General features: G+C 42.0%; 1 protein-coding gene across 1 annotated transcript; it reads left to right on the top strand.

Moving 5' to 3' along the window:
• Nucleotides 1-1,312: 1,312 nt before the first annotated feature.
• Nucleotides 1,313-19,784, top strand: NOD1 (nucleotide binding oligomerization domain containing 1; the record flags this gene model as incomplete). The annotated part of the gene is made up of 11 exons (XM_082295947.1): nt 1,313-1,528; nt 3,376-3,550; nt 4,751-6,554; nt 8,581-8,664; nt 9,690-9,773; nt 11,290-11,373; nt 13,003-13,086; nt 15,138-15,221; nt 15,843-15,926; nt 17,978-18,061; nt 19,497-19,784. 11 exons carry the CDS (start codon nt 1,313-1,315, stop codon nt 19,567-19,569), a joined length of 2,856 nt encoding a protein of 951 aa, XP_082152073.1. The 3' UTR covers nt 19,570-19,784.
• Between the last annotated feature and the right edge of the window lie 534 nt (nt 19,785-20,318).

The raw sequence follows: 20,318 nt of genomic DNA on the forward strand, positions 1-20,318 counted from the left end.
AAAGTTTGCCATCACTGTGAATGTCTTGGGAAATTGTGAGAATTTTGTAGCAGCAGAGTTGGCACAGTTACAGATTTGTTGGAGGGGTGTGTCTTTTGTTTTTGTTGATATGACTGTAATCAGAATCTAAGAACATTTTTCCAGATATCCCTTGACCTGCTGAAACAACAGTATGTTTTAACTGTTACTGGGCGATGACAGTCATTTGTGTTGATCATGCAAATTCTCGTTGTCTCTGTAGAGGTGATTCAGTAGTGATCTTGGCAAAAAATTAGCTTCCTGCATGGGAAATTGTATGTGCAAGTTTGTACCCAGATAGTACCTAAAAGAACTTACTGTTGAATTGTAATTACAATATAGCTTCGTGCCTACTATATGGTAGACACATTAACTACAGTTACAAGAAACCCTGCTTTAGTAATACAATAGAGAGCAGTCGGATCCTGATTCCTCTTGCTTTATGCCTTGTAGAAAAAAATAGGAATAAATGGCCGTCTAAAAAGATTTCCCAAGAAGTGGTGTGGAGAACAAGGGCATACACTGTGTATATATTTGCAGACAAGGAGAGAGCATTCATGCTAAAGAGTATGGTTTCAAAATAACATCCCTCCTGATGTTGGTGAATCTGGTGTCCTGAAGCTAAACTCTTTACCCTAGTTCAGCTAAAACTGCCTCAGAGTTCACAAAGCCTTGCTTTCAGGAACGGGTATTATATTGGCAGCACTTTGTACAGAGTCTCTTGCTGTAACAACAAAAAAGCAAAGTGAATTGCTACTATAAATTAATTCCTCCTACAAAATTAATTGCTATGAAGCATAATTTTATTCCGTTTATTTCCTTGTCCAGATTATGTCTGGACAGATGCCCTGCTTTGTCTACTGAAACATGAAAAGCTAATAAAAAATATTAAATGATGCACTAGGAACAGGCAGTTAATAAAGCAGATGCCAGTGGTGGTGTTTGAGGCAAGCTACAGTAAAATACTGGTACAGGAGGGAGACTGCCTGTTATAGATATTTTATTTTTCAAAACCTGAACAAATAAATGGAAGTACCTAAGGAAGAAACCTTATAAAAAAGTTGGCCATGATACTACACAGAGTTTGGGAGTATTCTGTGATGTCTGATTGGAGGATGTATGTGCATAGAATAAGGTTTAAACTGAGGTTCTGTACAATTACTTTTTGCAGGCTCGGTGATGTGAAGGACAGATTTCTTGTTTGCCTGAAGTTAAATCCAAGCTGACCTGTCACTACAAATGGACAGTTTGTCAAGGATGAGGCTTGGTGGAGCAGTTTCTGGGTATCTCAACTATGGAAGGCCAGCTTTGTGCTAATGTGGATATTTCTGTGAAAAAACCTCCAGGAGCAAGCCCTCAATCCTTCATTGCTTTGCTGAAGGTTCACCGAGAGCTCCTGGTTGGTAGGATCCGAAACACACAGTGTTTGATTGATAACTTGATGAAGAATGACTACTTCTCCGCTGAAGATGCAGAGATCGCTGTCCAGTTTCCTACTCAAGCAGATAAGGTACAATTTTTTTTTTCCTCTAGCCAGTGAAGCTTTTGGTTACTTTCAGTTTGTCACCAGATTTTAAGGGTTTATCTGACAATTTTACATCTAGTGTATTTTCTAATCTTGGTTATTTTGGAGTTTTCCCATCCCATTCTTCCTGGATGAGCATCTCCAGCACATCCCTTTCCAGCACTGCTGGCACTGCTGGTAATGCCCGTTGGCAGCTGTAAGAACTAGCAGGGTGATATTTGCTGTTTTGTCCCTCCCAGCTGCAGCTTTGTCCTCTGATAAAGCGGTGGCCACATGGTTGTTAGAGTATAGCAAGGAAAATCTGCTTTAGGATGCTGTGGGACAGATCATCCTGCTTTAGGAGAGACAGAAATGAAATGTTGTTTTAGAAGTTAATGATTGCTTGTTGTCTGTATGAACACCTTCCTTTCTCTTTAAAGATCTATGTACATTGTAAATGTTTCTATGGAAAATTGATGTGTCCTGGCATATTTCAGTTTTTAATTCATCTTTGAACATCAGTAGCAAAGATTATTTCGTTAGGAGAAAATTACTGTGTATGCAGTTGGTCTTTGCATCATAACTTGAAACAGCTGAGGAGATTGTTTCCCAGACCAACCAATCATGCAGCTTCAGAGCCCTGTCACAGTTAGGGGCAGGCAAGCCATAAAAAATTCAAAGACCTTGGACTTCACCAACAGTGCAGATTTTCATAAAATAATCATTCTTGCTGGCATGTTGAAATGGTAACAGTGCTCACACTGTGCGTAGGGTCAAAGCTGAATAAATGCACACTGTATGATTATCTCAATTTCTTGTTGTCCAGCATAATATGCATGATTGTACCAAAGCTGAGGGGGAGGCCATGCATCAGGAGTCTTAGCAGAGACAGAGGGCAGGCCACACTAGTGTAAGTGAAGTGGACTCTGTGGGAGCTTCTTTGGAAGGCATAAAGTTGCTTTTTAGAGCATACAAATTGTCACAAAAAGCTCCATGTGTTTGCTGTGCTGCACGTAATCATCACCCTGATTTAAGCTCACAAGAGACCACAGTCTCTGGAAACCCTTTGTCTGGTTTAGAACTGCATTCTTCATTCATTTCTAGCAAGGGGATCCTGACATTCAAAATGTGTCCCCAGATGATTGCTCTGTCTTGCAGAGGGTTTTGTACTAGGGCTGCCTTGTACTTGTGCACAGAGATCACCCTCTGCCTTGCCTGTGGAGGTGACACTTTGTGCTGAACTGCTCCAGCCACTGCCTGGTAGCCATTAGTTTTGGTAACAACTGCAGGCAGTGGGGCCATTGTACAGCGAGAGCCTGAAGAACTGAGTTGCTGTGTTGGAAGGAAAAGTTGTAGGGTTTTGGCTCAGCATTAAGATCCAGGGACAGATTCAGCCTACCCTGCTCTGGACCTGGCTGGATCCTGAGGTAGATCCAAATGTGACTGGAGTACTTACAATACAGGGGGTGAATTTAGGGCACTGACAAACCACCTCTATTTTCGTTTTAACCAGCACAGGATTTAAAATACACTATCTAGCCAAGCTGAGGAAATCCTTTGGGTTCCCTCTTGAGGAGTGCTATTCATCTGTTTTGTTTCTGGTTGATATATGATTGAGCTGCAAGTTCAGACCTTAAATTGCAGAACCAACTCTCTTGTAACATTCAAACACAAGCATCAGTTGAGTTTTGTGTTGGTTCCAATTCAGAGCTAGATTTTGATTTCACCCTTTTGAAGCAGCCACTTTGATTTTGGCCCCCTGCTCCAGTCCAGAAAGGATCCTAAAGCAGTTAACAAGTGTTACTATGATAAAATGCTGTGTATCAGTGATCTTTCCCATGGTGTTTCTTCAGGTTCGCAAAATTCTAGACTTGGTTCAAAGCAAGGGAGAAGAAGTTTCAGAATATTTCATCTATGTCCTGCAGAAAGTCACTGATGCTTACTATGAACTTCAGCCTTGGCTGGATGAAATAGGTTATGAGCCTTCAGAGAGTATTTGTAGTAAACCTGTGGTAAATACAGATCCAGGTAAGGTCATGCATCTCTATCCCTTCCCTTAGAACTGCCCTGCTATGTAGGAAGCTCCAACCAGGTGACAGAAGAGTAAGAGTTTAGACAGGCACAGCCAGGGAAAATAACTGTGTGCTTGCTAGCAGTGGTGGCCAAATTAAAAGGCACACTGTGTAACACAAGGGTGATGTTGATAAATTACATCCTGTTTTGTTAAACTCAGGTTCTTTCTGCATTTGTTTGTGGATATATAACACAATGGCAGAACCACCTTGTACCAGTGTAGTATTTTCTAGGTCTCTACTACAATTTGTTAGCAACACTGTGGTGTTTTGGCAATGGACTAGCTAGTATTTCATGATGAGAACAGTCAAGCAATGAGGCAGGTTGAGCAGAGAGGCTGTGCAGTCTCCATGCTTGGGGGTTTTCAAGATCCAACTAGACAAAGCCCTGAGTAACCTCATCTGATGTCATAAATGATCCCATTCTCAGCAGGAGGTAGGACTAGACCTTCTGGCATCCCTTCCAACCAGAATTATTCTGTCATCCTAAATGACAATTTTTAGCAATCCTAAAAATCAGAGTTTAAATATTGCAGAAATTATTTCCTCTGGAGAGGTTTTCCCATACTACATAAATATAATTTGTCCCGATCTGAAGCAAAATTTCTGTTGAAAAACACAAGCCAACGTTGCACAATAACTGAGATTCTTATTTTTTATTGTCATCTTAAAAAAAAATCTTTTGAGGTGCCTGCCACTTTGTTTCTAAAATGCATGGCTTCTATTTACAATAAAAATGGCCAAAGAAGTTAGGAAAGAATAACTACCTACCTGATAGAACTGCAGGTAGCATATGAGTACAGTGAAATCAGTGGCCAACAACTCCTACAAGCCTTTGCAGAGAGTTAAGCAGCCTTTAACAAAGGGTCAGGGGCTTGGCTTTGAGTCTCAGCTGAAGGATAGCAGCCCCTTAAACCAATGCAGCATCAGTGCTGGCTTCCAGGAAATGGTGGCTCACATGTGATCTTTCTTTAGCACCTGAATTTCCCAAGTGAGTGATGATGGCAGCACAAGTAGAATCAATCTGCCAAAAAATCCTTTTCACATTAGAATTACTTTTGTTTATTACCCCCTCTGAGTTCCCAAAGGGGTGGGTCATTGTATACATAGGTTTTTAAATAATAGTCTTTTTAGTAATAGTTCACTGTCTTTTTAGTTAGCAGGTATTGCCAGAAACTCAGACATGAACTGGGACGGGACTCCAAGTTTGTTATGTTGTATGCTCAGAGGGAGGAGATGCTGCTTGAAGAAATCTACTCTGACACTATAATGGAGCTGGTCAATTTTAGCAATGAGAGTCTTGGCCAGGTGGGTCAATTAGAAGCCCTTTTTGATGATGCAGTCGGGGTAATTAATGAAGATGGAGAGACTGTTTATGTCTATGGTGATGCAGGAATTGGAAAATCCATCTTGCTGCAAAAGATACAAAGCCTTTGGGCCAGAAAAGAATTGGACATAGAGGCCAAGTTTTTCTTCCGTTTTCGGTGTAGGATGTTTAGCTGCTTCAAGGAAGATGAAGCCATATGTTTGAAAGACCTGCTCTTCAAATATAATTGCTACCCAGACCAGGACCCCACAGAAGTGTTCCATCACATCTTGCAGTTCCCTCATACAGTTCTTTTCACTTTTGATGGCTTTGATGAGATCTATTCCAACTTTGATCTCAGCAGTGTACCTGAGATATGCTCACCCAATGAACCCATCCACCCCCTGGCACTGCTCGTAAGCCTTCTCAGAGGAAAGCTTCTTAAGGGATGCAAGAAAATTCTTACTGCCAGGACAGGAACTGAGATCCAAAAAAATATCATTAGGAAGAAAGTGTTCCTCCGTGGTTTCTCCAAGAATAACCTGAAGGAATACACAGCTATGTTTTTCAGAGATGAGCAGCAACGAGCACTGGTATCAAACCAGCTGGAAGCTAACCCAAATCTCTGCAGTTTGTGTTCAGTGCCTTTATTTTGCTGGATTATCTTTAAATGCTATGAACACTTCCATTCCATGTTTGACAACCACGAGCTTCCAGACAGTTCCGTTACATTGACAGATGTATTTTTGCTCATGATTGAAGTCCACTTGAACCGATCTGTGAAAACAAGTTTGCTGAAGAACAATATCAGGAGCCAAGCAGAGATGTTCAAATCAAGAAAGGAAACTCTTCTAGCTCTGGGTAAAATGGCATACAAAGGGATGGAGAACTCTTTCTTTATCTTTGAGCAGGAGAAGGTCTCATCGGCAAACATCTCTGAAGAAGATTTGCAACTGGGCTTTCTCAGGACAGTGAAAAGTTACAGTGGCTGTGACAGTCAGGCCACTTATGAGTTCTTGCATGTAACCCTTCAGTCTTTTTTCACAGCATTATTTCTGGTTATTGAGGAGAAGGTCGGTGCCAAGGAGTTACTTGAGTTTTTCAATGAATGTTCTTCCTTTGAGACTGCCCAGCCTACTTGCCTTCGTATCCCCTGGTTGAAGAAACATATAGCAGGGGAGAATCCTTTCCAAAATAAAGAACACTTTAATTTTACCAACATGTTTCTTTGTGGCCTACTTTCTGGATCCAAGCAGAAGCTCTTCAGACATTTAGTTTCGCCTGCAGTCATTAAGAGGAAGAGAAAAACACTCATCACGTACCTTACGGAGAGCATGAAATCCCACCTGAAAGGCTTCACTCGGTCCAGGCTTACGATCTACAATCAGGTGCAGGTGCAGCCCAACTTTGTGTGGATGCTGAGGTGCCTGTACGAGACACAGAGTGAGAAGGTGGGGAGGATGGCTGCTCGCCGCATGCGTGCCAACTACATCAAGCTGGCCTACTGCAACGCCTGCTCTGCCGACTGCAGTGCCATTTCCTTTGTTGTGCACCACTTCCAAAAGCGCCTGGCTCTGGATTTGGACAACAACAACATCAATGACTATGGAATAAAACAGCTGCAACCTTGTTTCAGCAAGCTTGCAGTGATCAGGTAGGAGTCTCTGTACATAAGCAGGTCCTTGCTTATCCTTCATTTATTCCACAAACTGGTAGGTTGAAGGAATTATCTCGGAAGTGGAGAAAGATGAGGATTACTGCTGCTGGAAATTCATGTTTCGTATCTTCTGAAATCTTTGTTCATTTAGTCACAGGAGCAGGGATAAGCTGTGAATTTGGAAACCAAAATGGAAAGGGTGGTAAGAAGTCCTTAGAAGCACAGACTGTTTAAACCTGTAGGTTTAGCTAGCTCCATCTCAAATTGTTTTGTCTCAGAAGAGGATTTTTATGAGAGAAAGTGCTTAAGGGAAGAAGGAAACAGAAGGGCACCCTCCATTATCTGAAGATTGCCTGAGGCCATCTCTGCCCTTGGTCATAAGGGGTAAGGAAGGATCTGCTGTTCACAATAACCCTTGATCCAAAGCGCTGAATTTCTTGCTTTTGCATCCTGCCAAAATGTCTGGCTTTCATAGGACAAAAGCTATCACATAGTAGTCCATGAAAGGATGTTGTTGACATCTTCAAATGTGGTGTTTCACTGAGGTGATGTGAAGGGAGAGCATGGCTTGGTGTGAACAGGGAGAACTAATTCCACCTCTAACATCTCAGGCCAGATTGTTTCACCTCCATCCCTTTGAGGTTGTGCCATGTAGCTATATCTTATTTGTCCAAACATTTAGGTGCAGAAAATCGGGAACTTCATATATATCTTTTTTAAAGCTCCTTCAGCCTCATGAGAATGTTTTTTTAGCAACTGGATTTATTCCTCCTCTTTGGCTGCACTCTGCATTGTTTTCCTCTAGGAATAAATCAAAGCAAGTGACACTTGTTTTTTTTCCAGTTATTTGCAAATTGACCTCCCAAGAGAAAGCAATAAGGAAACTCCTGGGGAAAATGCATAAGTATGTAAGACAAAACAAAGAAGAGGCCAGCGTTTCATTCTTTGTGCCTATCATGTGATCATGCCATACGCAGTGTGGTCTTAACACCATTCCAGCACCAAAACAGTCTTTTAGGCTGCCTTTTTGTCTTTATGGATCTCGAGATGGTGGAACATTCATTTCTAATAAGCAATTTCTGCAGGTCAGGAAATGTTTCCAACAGCTTAACCATCCCTTTCAAAGAAGCAGACTGTTCTATCTGTAGAAATTGGCTGATTTCTCCTGTGTGCTAGTGCATTCCAAAGGGACCAGGTTGCTAACTAGCAAAGGCTAGGGAGGCTGTTGGTGATAAGGGACTCTCAGCAGGAAAACATCAGCTACTGAGTTTGTGTACAAACTAAATGTGGTCAAAATGCTTTCATAGGAACAGCTTTACCCAGAAAATGCAATTCATGGCAATTGGAATGCTTCACTTGAGCCTGTCCCATTTAGTGAAGGTGAAAAAGCTTGAGAAGTTACCAAAAAAAAGAAAAAGCATCAACAAAAACTACCCACCTCCAAACAACAGTGAGAAGTATTTTCATTCTGTGAATGACTGACATTGATTTGTTTCATGTCTGGCTGGGACAATAAAACTAGAAACATCTAGCACACCCATGGGACCACAGTTCTGTTTTCTGGCCAGGGCTTTTCACAACCTTTATTTGGTGAAGCCTGAATGTGTTGTGACTTTCAAGATGCCTGGCTTTCACTACGTACTCAGAAGATTGCAAGACTAGTAGTTTGGACAGCTTGCTTTTGCTAGGGTGTTAAGCAAACTTTCTTCCTGGAATCACAGTAAGCACAGGAGGAGGGTGAGATGTTTATCTGGTGTCTGACTTCCTACATTTTATTGTTCTCAGTTCTGTGGACAGCTTCCAGAGCATTACCTAGGAGATCCAGGGTTTCTGATTTTTATTGGTTTTGGAGTGAGCCACATAAAGCTGAGCTCATATTTCCCTTAACAGCTTTTAATACGTGGCATAAGGACCTTTAAAAATATCAGAGGAAAATGCATAGGCCTCCAGTCATGTGTTAACTCATGGGTTATGAACACTTGTAATACGTATTGATTCAGACTTTTCCTTCCCTTTTTTCCAGGCTCAGTGTAAATCAGGTCACAGATCACGGCGTAAGGATCTTGTATGAAGAACTCTCCAAGTACCAAATTGTGTCTTTCTTGGGGTATGTACCCAGCTGGGAGCAAAATACTCAGCAGTGATACTAGAAAATGAAAATCCAATGCTGACAGTACTGACACAGCAGAGGTGGGGTAGAAACTACAGTTACCTCCTCATTTAAGCACAGCAGCTTTTTGTGTCAAAAATTATGCTGTAACAGTTCACTGGGACAAGGACCACAGCTTCCTCTCCCATCACTCTGCCTCATGGGGTGGCCTCCTGCTGGCATCAAACCCTTCTGTGACACAGTGTGGACCACTGTCAGGTTACTGAACTGTGTGGGCATGCTAATTTTATACCAAAAGCCTTCTGCTGTGGAAGGGAGAGAGTGCAAGCAACAGAGTGTGTGTAGTTACAGCCTTCTGTTTTCTGTGCTGTAAACTGATTTATTTCCACTATGCAAAGCAGATACAGCTTCATAGAGACTGGTGTCAGGAACATGCAGTTTCAAGTGTCATGTTCATGATACCAATTTCTTTCAAGAGCTTAATTAGTTCTTAATGAAGTTGAAGCTGGAAGGCACATTAGCTCTGACTTCCTGCTCTTGGTTAAGTAGCTACATAAAATGACTTTTTGAAAGGTGAACTTGAATACCAAGAATAGCTTTTTTTTTCCAGTGCCCTAATATAAGTACAACTGCTCAGATATCTGCTCTTCAGTAATATTTGCAAGGGGATTTTATGACTTTTAAAAGACCAAAGGTACATTATGGTGTTTTCTCTTTTGACTTATCTTCTGGCAGTATTATTTCTGTATGAGCACAGGAATAAAGGAAAGCTTTGTTTGCTTGTGGAGACCATTTATTTTAAAAATTATATAAATATTCATGATTTGCAGTCTGGTCTCCTTATATTTAAATCTAGCCCATCACAATATGAATTATATATCAAAATAGAAATACAAGCAACTGTGAATATGTACAAAGCCATATAGAAAAGATAGATGCTATGTGTGCAGCATAAAACATTCAGGTTGTAAATATTTAACAGCAGTAATAACCTATTTTTACCAATGTGATTTTTCTTTAAGCTTATACAACAATCAGATCACTGATGTTGGAGCCAAATATGTTGCAAAACTAATTGAAGAGTGTTCAAGCCTGGAATATGTTAAGTATGTTGGATTTTTTTTCCTTTCTACAGTGTCCTAATTAAGGTAAAGCAACTTGAAAGGGGAGGGAGAGTAGAAAAAAAGACAAAAATTGTATTTGAAATATAATATAGGTTACAGTTGTATTTTTTTTTTTTTTTGCAGTAGTCTAGTAGTGGATGGCAGCAGGTGAGGTTCTTGAATCCATAGTTTTTTCTGGAATATAGTAGTGAGTTAAAGGAGTGCATGAGACCTGTTCTTTACCTAAATCCAGTCCGAGCACCTGAGCGAGGCTGAAGTTGCTGCTGCTTCCTGTAGGCAAATTCCCTTGGATATAGTACCAAGCTTTTTAGTGTCTGATCTTTTATGGGCCACTGGGGTCAGGCTGTGCTGGTGTCATACCTCAACTCTGGAATTCTGCAAATTCACCTGGTGAGTTGTTCCCTTTAATTGCTGGAACTTCCCCAGATAAGAGAGTCTGGCCATGCACATTGGTTGGACATAAAGGTAGATCATTAACCAGCGGTTTAATTGTGACCGTAGCAGAAACCAGAGGTAACTGCAGCAATGTCAGCCTTTGGTAGGAGCATAAGAACAGGCAGCCAGGGACTCATAGGTTCTAGTCCTTATTCTACCACTGACTTGGTCTGAAACCCCACTATAGCCACATCCTTCCTACTTGAAATTTTTGCAGAATTTTGAAACCCAGGAGCATTTCAGTTCTTTCACTGCTTTGACAGTGTTTTGCTTATTTAATGTAGCTTTCACAAAAAAGCCTGTTGAAAGATGGGTACTTTCAGGCTGCACAGTAACCCTAGAGGTTATTCTGAGATAGAGTGCCCGTTCATGTGCCCAAAGTCAGCCAAACAAGACAGTTTTATGTAAATATGGTGGCTTGGGGCTTGGGGGTTTGGTCTGTTCTTTAAATCAATCTATATGCAATTATCTCTCCCTTGAACTCCAGCTATTTGATATCCACAGAGGACAAAAGTAGAAATTTGTGTAAAATGCCAGCCGGAGACTGACTGCTGCGCTGAGCTATGCCACTGCTTAGAGCCTGTGCTTACAACAGAAAGACTTGAAATTATTGCAGTCTGCTTATCAGCTGCAGTCTCCTCTGGAAACACACAGTCAAGAAATACTCTGTTCCCTGCGGCGTCATGAAACATGCTGCATATAATTCATGAGCTCTGTAGCAATTGGTGAGAATTATATTACAAACAAGGCCAGGGTCCTTGCCTTGAGGATCAGTTCCTAAAGCTCATTTCTAACATACTGAGCACCAAACCCAAGACTCTACTGTAATACTTCTGATTTGGAGGGCTGACATGCAAAATATGCAAGAGACAACATAAAATTATGTCTTTTAGTCAAAGGTCAAGTGCCTGCAGTATTTTTTTACTCTGAGTTAATCTTTGATAACTGCAGGTAGCCTTCAGAGTTAATTAGCCTTAAATACTTGTGTGGCTTTCTGAACTGGTGTTGTGATAGATGCACAGCTGTAAGTGATGCACCTCATCAATTTATGTATTTTGTGCAGAATAGGAGCAAACAAAATAACAAGCGAAGGAGGGAAGTGCCTTGCCCAGGCCATCCAGAAGAGCAAGACAATGTTTGAAATCGGGTAAGTTCAGTGCTAAGGAGCAGAACTTAGGCTTGATCTTGGCAAGGCACCTGTAAATCCCTTAGGATTCCTTTTTTTCATGCTCCCCTTCTCTCCTCCTGCTATTCCTTCCCTCCTCAACAGCAGCATTAGAGCGAACAAGTGTAGAAGCACAGCCACATTTTCTTCGTTTCCGTGGAGGGCTGCTTTGTTGTTCTTCAGTTCACACAATGTTTGGTTTGTGCTTTGGCATCTGTTTTTTTCTTTTTCACTGTTCTGACAGAACCTTAAAGGAGAGACAAGCAAACAAGAGGACAGTAAAGCTAGCCACTTTCTTTATGGCAGCACAGCTCCTCTAGAGATACTTGGTTATTTTTAAGTCTGTGTGGTTTTATGACAATTGGCACAGCACCTAGTTATTGAGTGTCATTGTTACAACTGTCAGACCTTCTGCATCACATCCTGATAAAGGTGTGAGCTGGGAGAATAAAAAGGAATTCATATCATCCTTTTCTCTTAGTCTGTCCCTAACTGCAGAGTCTGCTATTATTGGAGAGAGGTCTGAATGTACTCCAAACCTTTAGTTCCTGCCCTCTTTCTCATGAAAGGTGCTAGGTTTGATTCATTTTATTTATTTTCCCCACTCTTCTGGCAAATCCCAGTTTCCTCTTTTCACTCTACAGGAGAACATATTTCTTAAAATTTAGTCCTTCAATACATGGAATGAAAACCTCTGCTTGGCCATTGTGAAAATCACAGTAGCCGTGAACATGAAAATCAGATTTGTACAATCAGATTTTTGGCCTTTAATTTTGTTGTTCTACAACATTTCACCAGTACAGTGAACAATCTGCACACTGCCATAGAGCTGGGTCTGCTGTGCTGTACTTGCTGTAATTTCAGTGGAAGACTCCTATTTTCTCCTGTGGAGGAAATTATCACTCCAAATGGATTTAGGATAGCTTGGACAGAAATGTTTAAATAGCAAACTGCACTGGGTCTGAAGGACAAGGAAATTCTGGGGAACTTACTGGAAGTCCGTGTGTTTAGATACCACAGAGTTCAATTGATTTTAAAAGAGCTGCCAACTAATTACCCGTAAGATGAGTGTGGCTCTGAGTCATCAAGCCAGGGTCCCTGTAAAAAACCCAACATCTTAGACCTCAGCAGAGGTGTTTTCAAACCTCATAATACAGGGTGAGTTTTCAAAGCGGTTAGTCTGCATAGTAAGGATTTGACCAGATACCTCTAGTCTCTGATCAAATCTCTCCAGCTTGTAGCATGTTACCTTCTCTCACAAAATAACCCTTTGTGTAATCAAGGGTTGTTTTGCCATTGGAAATACTATTCCTTACCAATGTGCAGCAAGGTGATCCTGAAAGCACTCCTGCTGCAGCAGCCTGTCTCCTAGAGCTGACTCTGTGCTGTGGCCTGAGGGTACTGGTGAGTCAGCCGAGGCTACTGGTGTGATGTGCAGGGAGTGGAACATACCTGCCTCAGTGGGGAGGGTACCTGCCAGGTTTCTCACAAGCCTGAAAGACTGTGAAGTAATCAGGAAGGAGGGGAGGGGAGGGGAGAGAAAGAGAGAGAATGCATTGCCAAGAGTCAGTAGGGCAGCACAACTGATATCTCCTATTCTCTCTTCACTAGGATGTGGGGTAATCAAGTTGGAGATGAAGGAGCAAAGGCATTTGCAGAGGCCCTGAGGAACCACCCCAGGTTAACAAATGTGAGGTAAAACAACTTCAGAGCCAGGCAGCTCTGTGTAGTGCTGACTTTTCCAAGCAATGACTCTTCCCACCAAGTGTTAGCTTGGAATACCATCTGATATTGGACCCTTTGCTGTGCAGCCAAGAGGTCTGTGGTGCAAGCAAGAGGCCAGACTCTGTCGAAAAGCCCTGTGTAGCCATTAGGCAAGTTAAAAATACCACAGAACTGGCATCCTTTCCTCTGTCTACACCTTCTCCCCTCATGTTGCACAGAGTTCTGGCATTTGTGAAGGCACATGGTCAGTGGGTGCCATTTTGATCTGGGAGCATTAGCAGAAGGAGGCACCAGCTGTCACAGAACCGGGTTCCCAGGGAGCTCCGCGTTAACAGTTTCTATTGAGAAGGTGCAGCAACTCTTACCAAAGTACTTTTTAGGCCATAATGTGTTTGGGTAGGGGCTGAGACATTCTTACATTTGGACTCATCCTGTACTTCAGTGGAGCTACACCACCACATATTCAGTGCTAGTGAGATGTTGTCCTCCCTGGAGTTCAGGGATGGATCTCAGACCAGCCTTCTGGAAGCCATAACACGGGTGAGGTTGGAAACACAGCAGAAGTCAGCAGTGTTAAACAACCCATTCCCTGCCAGACTTTCAAATGCTGGCTGGGGATTTAAAGATTTAAAGATATTTTGGAGTCCCTCCACACAGCTGGAGCACTGGGTTCATGGTGACCCTTTCCATTTGTCTCCCAGTTCCACTGGCTTCCACGGTGAGGGAGCAGACAAGGCTCCTTAGTTTCCCCACAAGGTGGCACATGGCAATAGTTTCTTCAGAAATACCTTGGGAGTTTGGGGATCTCTGGAGAGTTTATTGCTGCCACTTCACATCCGGGGATTTCAGAGCTGGTGCCTTGTCCTCTTTTCTGCAAGCAAGTAGTCAAGCTTAAAAATTAAAAACTGAACAGGTGCAGTGACCTAGATATATTTAAACTTAAAAGCCATCTGAAATAGCCATCTTCCCATGATTGCACAGTCCATCCAGGACACATCAGACTTGAAAGAAAACATTTTGAACTTGAATCAGAGCTCAGGGATTCTCAGACAAGAGCAAATATGCTGATGAATGTGTTTGCAAAAAGAAAGAGGAGTAACTGTGCTGTCTTGAGCTCAGGTTTGCTGGCACTTGTGCAAAGTGAATCCTCTGCTCTGCAGTGTACTTGCTCTTGGCTTCATTTCTTATCTCCCTCTGGTTAATCTTGCTCCAGGATTTGAATTCATAGTAAGCACCTGTGGTAGCTTTGTGTGAAGACCAAGGGTAGATAAGCCCTACTACATCCGTTTACTTTATTTGCCATTTTTAGGCCCATGATGGACTGAGAATATTCAGTTTAAGCTGAAGCTAGGCGGGTCTCATGGCAATACATACTTGTGCCATTGCTCTACTTGCTTCCCCTTTCTACCTTTTCTGAGGCCTTGCATTATTTTGAGGGGGGAGATGCTTTTTGAACTCTGAAAGCCCAGAGCATAACTTTAACTGGATGATTTTCCAATGTCGATTCAAAGAATGAAGGGCAGACTAAGAAATGTTTGTGGTTTGTAATGGAAAGCATTTACAAGCTCATCTCTCCATACACAACAGAAGGTATTGTATTTGGAAGAAGAATGAGGTATTTGGATGCCTGAAGGACTTAAAGGACAAAGTGCCCTGTTCATACAGGGATGACAAATGCGTGTAAAAACCAGTGTACTGCTAAGCACAACTCTTTGTTCTTGTTAAAAGCCTTGACTCTCAAAATTACTGGGTGCAACTCTGCTGTCAGCCCCAAGAGCACAACTCACTGACAGCAAACCTTATGGCCTGTATGATAGACCTGCACTCAGGCTGCAGCCTGTGAACTGCTCTCATTTGTAAAAGTCGTAAGGACTCAGTGGTTTGTGAAGCGTGTAGGCCTTTGAAACACACATGCTGAACTGTACAACTGGGAAGCAGATCATCCAGAATATTCACTTGTATTTGGCAGTGGGAGAGCCAAGTGATGCTGTTTCCTAGACATTTGTATCTTTACTTCACAGTCTCGCATTCAATGGCATCACGACAGAGGGAGGCAAAAGTATTGCTGAAGCCATGCAACACAACAACTCTGTGAGGATATTCTGGTAATTGACAATGTGGTCTCTTTCTCCTCTTCTTCCTTTTCCAGAGCAAAATCTTGTTTTATTTACTCCAATCCCATCGCCCCTCCTACTCTCCCCTCTTCCTTCTCTCCCTCCCCTCATCCCCTGTGCTTTCACTATCAGCAAGTTATAAGATACCCTTTGGAAGAATGTGGACATGAGTAATGGATCAGCAGCACGTGTCCTTTGGGATGCATTCCAGTGACCCAGTGTCATGCCTTGCTCTGCTCCCTCCATCTTGCTTTCCTCATTTTCTCTCACTTCCATCATCTGAAATCAAGTTCTTTGTCCTCAGTTTTTGCACCTCTTCAGTGTTGTCTGTACCTTTTCCCACTACACCTCATCCACCTTTTTGACACTAAAGCATCATGAGAAAGTATCACTAGAACATACCTCAGAGAAATAAAGATCTGATACTCTTGTCTCTTTTACCTCCAGGGCTTCTCTTCAATATCTCTTTGTGTCCAGCCTTTACAAATTGCTCAGGGCAGGAACAGCACATCCCCCTTTGGCTGTCTAAAGCTAAGTCACAGACAAGCTGCAAAAACAGGGGGCTGAAAAATAATGATAACATCCTAAGTGAACATTTTCTCTCCCACTTAGGTTGACTAAAAATGAGCTGGACGATGAAGCAGCAATGAGTTTTGCAGAGATGCTGAAGGTCAACAAGAAACTGGTGCATTTATGGTGAGTTACATTCCACAGTGGCACAGGCTCTTTGGCTCTACATTAAAGCTTCACCTTCCAAGTGTATGTAGGTCACAGTAAGAGCTTCTGTGCATGGTCTGGATGCAGCTGACTGCTTGTAGACAGTTGTAATGAGAAGTTAATAAAGCTGCTATCTAGCATTTGGAACCTGCTTTCATACAGGGAAAAGTTCAAGCTGTTTCTGGTAACTTTCAAACTAATGATTGATTTCATCTCTTGTCAGGGGAACAGTACCAGCCTCAAAATCAAAAGTTTCAAAAAAAACCCTAAAACAACCAAGCAGACAGCTAGAATAAAATAAGGTTATTACAATTCTTTCTGTTTATCATCATACTATGAAAGTAGCTGTTCAACCAAGAACCTACATGACAGACACTTTAATACATGTCCCATTTGCCTGATGCTTTCTTTTAGGGCTAGCAATACACTGATGCAACACACTCATCTCCAAGGCATCAATCCCCAGGAAACCAGGGATTATTTCTAGCAATCACAGTGAGACTTGTTACACTTCTAAGGAAACATAGTGTTGGCATTTCTAATCCAGAGGTTGCCAATGGATGGGGTTGGGCAGATGTGAGCTGTAAAAAAAATAGCCATCCATTCATTTGAAGTGATCAAGGGAACATCAGACATGGAGTCCCTTTACACTCTTTACAAACACCTGGCTGACCACACTCTAGCACACTCCCTGTATTAATCCTAGTTCCAGCCCCTTAGGAAGCATGCTGGCTGTCACGGGTGCCAAGTACTCGTAGCCTCTTTGGAAAGCAGCAGAAGCTGTGGTGCCCATCATCCTGAAAATGAAAAGGCGGTGGGGGAAGCGCTTGATATCTTTGTGCACAGCTGCAGATATAATTCACTGAGCAGTTTGGCTTGAATTCATAATAAAACTTCCCCCAGCCAAAGCAGGCATAGTAATCGAGATAAATGTCTTTGCCATGGCTCAGTACTGTCCAAGGATTTCTCCCAGTGGACAAATTTATATCCTACTTTGTTGATTACACCAGTGGATTCCTCCAAAAGGTGGTGACCTATATAGATAGTTGAATTTGAGGCAGAGTTAAAGTCTTTTTCCAGTAGCTGAAAGATTCTACTGGATCCCTTTGCACTTTGATTCATATACCAAGTGCAGAAACTCCTTCAATGGGAGTGCCTCCTTCCCTCCCTCCCTAAGAGATTGTTCAATGCACTCCAATTTTCAGTCTCATCCTGAATCCTGAGGGATTCATGCAACCGGTCACATGGAATGGTACAGCTATGGGGCTCAGCATGGTAGACTGAAAGGTGAGTATTGAGTTAGGCTAGGCTGATGAGTATTTTTATACTCATGCAGATGAGTGGCCTTTGCTCATCTTTAGCTAGTGGGATGGTCTACAGTGGTTAATAAGAGTTCCCTACTGCTTCATCAGTTTCACTGCTTGAGGATCTTACGTATCTTTTTTTCCTCCCTAAGTTCAGATGAGACATAATTTATAGCTGGTAAGTTGGCTTCACTGGGACTTGCAACTGTTCATACCAGAGTCAAAATCAGTGCTTTATTTTTCAAAGATCTTGTTGGTCTGATAAACAAGACTGGAGGACTTGGCAGCTGCTGCAACAGGCAGCCTCTAGATCATTCCTGCTAAAACACTAGGCCTACACTGGGCCTGTACATCACTTAAAAACATCTCACAGTCTTCTTAGTAAGAAAGCAGAGCTAAGAGGTTTGTCTGTCTCAGTCCAAATATCACAATCCCATACCACTAGTGAACAGTTCATAGCAGAAATTTGTCAGCTGTGTAATTAAAATGCTCAGTATCTCCAGAAGGCAACCACATGCAAGATTAAAAGGAAAAGATTAATACTCTGAGCTCTGTTTCTGAAAGTGGGACATTTGACCAATACTGTGTACCATTCTTGCAGATAAAGTCACAGGAATTTTCTTGTGGCAGACAGCTTTGCTCCTTGATGTCAAGCTGACTGTAGGTTGTGCATGTGCTGTTAATTAGTTTGCATGTTAGATTGACTTGAAATGCTTTTTTTTTAAGGCTTATCCAGAATCAAATTACAGCCAAAGGGGTGAAGTGCCTCAGTGAAGCTCTCAAGGAGAACACGACTATTCAAGAAATCTGGTAAAGGTCCCTTTTTCAAAGGCTCACTTTGTAAACTTCCTTTCCCTTTAAAACCCTGCTGGCCTTACTATTTCCCAGCCTAAAAAATTCAGAGCAAGTTTATGTGAGGCAGGGGTTGTAGTTCCAGCTGTGGATTTCAAACAGGTAAAAATCCACTGCCACTGAAACATTTCCTTGTGTGTTCTGAATGTCAGGCAGTTTTCTTGGTTCACATCTGTCTGTACCACTGATTTGCAGAACGTGTGTGTTTGCAGAATCAGGGCCTGAATTTATAGACCAAGTTTTGCTTGTCCTGTTGTTTTTATTTTAAGCTTCTGAACATGTTCATGCTTTTCAGGACCTAAATGCCAACAAGCAGGAGATGGTTGGTTACCTTTAATCAGCATTACTAGTCTGGTTCATAGAATTTGTGCTTGGATTTTTTTGGGTGGTGCTCCAAACACACTGAAAGTGCTAAGCTACAAGAAGATTAACTTTTTGTAGGATTTGTTTGCTTTAGATTAGGTGGGCATCACATAGTCACACGTGTACATTTACGGCAGAAAGCCAAATACCACATTCCTTCCCTCACCTCAGGGAACTCAGGAGTCAATAGAACTGAGCTGGTTTTAGCACTGCTGCTTTGTTATTGAACATGAAATTTATTTTTATATATATGTATTTGTTTTAGTGAAAGGACACTGAATTCTTGCTTAGAAAGACAGTGACTCACTGTCTGACTAGTGTGTTCCCTGGAGATGTGGAAGAGGTACTTTTTTCAGAAGCCACTGTCAACTTTCGTCTACAGAAGAGGCATCCATTCCCCCTCAGATCGTTCTGAATCTTGAGACTGAAATCTGTCTTTTGATTCTGGCCTGAATGTTCAGAGGCATTCATTAACCCAAGTAATTTCATAAATCTGAATGGTTTAATGGATTTCAACATTTCTGAGAGCAGCACTTAACCAGGCTGTTCATTTTCAGGGGTGTAAGTATCAATGTAAATTATGTGGCCAGAATTGAAAATTTTGCTGTTGGTCATTTCACATTAATAATGCCTGAGTACTTCACAGAATTTTCTTCCCATGTTGTCATGGAAGACACAAAATGCTCTGGAGACTTTAAATGTCTTTAAACCAGCCCACTGCATGGGAAAAACCTTTGTCAGCTATGTGCTGCTTGCTGAAATGCAAACAGCTGGGTTCCCAACACCGAGTTCAGTTACTGGAGCTTAGGTGTGTGTTCAGGTTTTATTTCTGAGGGAGAAGCCTTGTTCCTCGGATGTGCAGTGGGAACAGCAGCGCTGTATCTGGCCTGCCTAATGCCCCTTCCCAGTTGTGTGCCCTTGAAGCATGAAGCCCACGTGGCATTGCAAACCTTTGCACCAAAGCCTTGGGAAAATAGATGGGGGACAGTCACTACCTTACTTTCACATCCCTTTTGTTTTACTCCTCCAGCTTGAACGGGAACCTGATAAGCCAAGAAGAGGCCAAAGCTTTTGAAAATGAAGAGCGGATCATTTGCTTTTGAATGAGGACTTCCCCATTTCGCCAAGTTTGTGTTATCAAAAGTTACTCCTACACTTGGGCTGCAGAGTTTATAAACGCATAAATCTACAGTGCTCATGGCAGGAGAGAGATACACAATAAGCTACCTTTTTATGAACACACCACACTCCCTCAGCTCTATCCCCTTACCCTGCCTGTTATTCTTAATCCTTTTGGTGAATGGGAAGTTTCCTGGGTAAATAATTAATGTTTGTTCGGTGCTTTGAAGATGAAATGCAAAGTGTTAACAGACTAAATCCACTGGCAGGTGTATGCATTTTGATAACTGAGTTTAGATTTATTCTGTACAGTGCTGTAAATAATCTCTTAACTTATTTATATACGTAAATAAGGACACACACATACATATGCAAGAAAGGGTGCAAGATGCACAAACTCCACCTGCTCAGAGTATTGCCTGCCTCAGAACTGAAAATGAATATACACAGCTTTACCAGAAACAGTATCTATAGTCGTTTCTTGGTGTCAGTGTTTTGAACGTAATTCCTTCCTCCTGCCTAGAAATTAGGTCCCTATTTTGCCACTGACTACAGGCAGTATGGTAGACACTGCTTTTTTTTGTTGTTGGGTTTTTTTTGGGTGGGTAGAAATGGATGCATCAGGCTCAGATTACTTTCAGTAATCTTTTTTTCCCATATCAAAGCCAATCCATCTTCTTCTGTGCAACCAGAAGTCCTTACTGCCATCGCTGTGAAACCATAACACCAGCAG

The sequence above is a fragment of the Coloeus monedula genome (assembly GCF_965178545.1).
Source record: "Coloeus monedula genome assembly, chromosome: 1".
NCBI classification, from domain to species: Eukaryota; Metazoa; Chordata; class Aves; order Passeriformes; family Corvidae; genus Coloeus; species Coloeus monedula.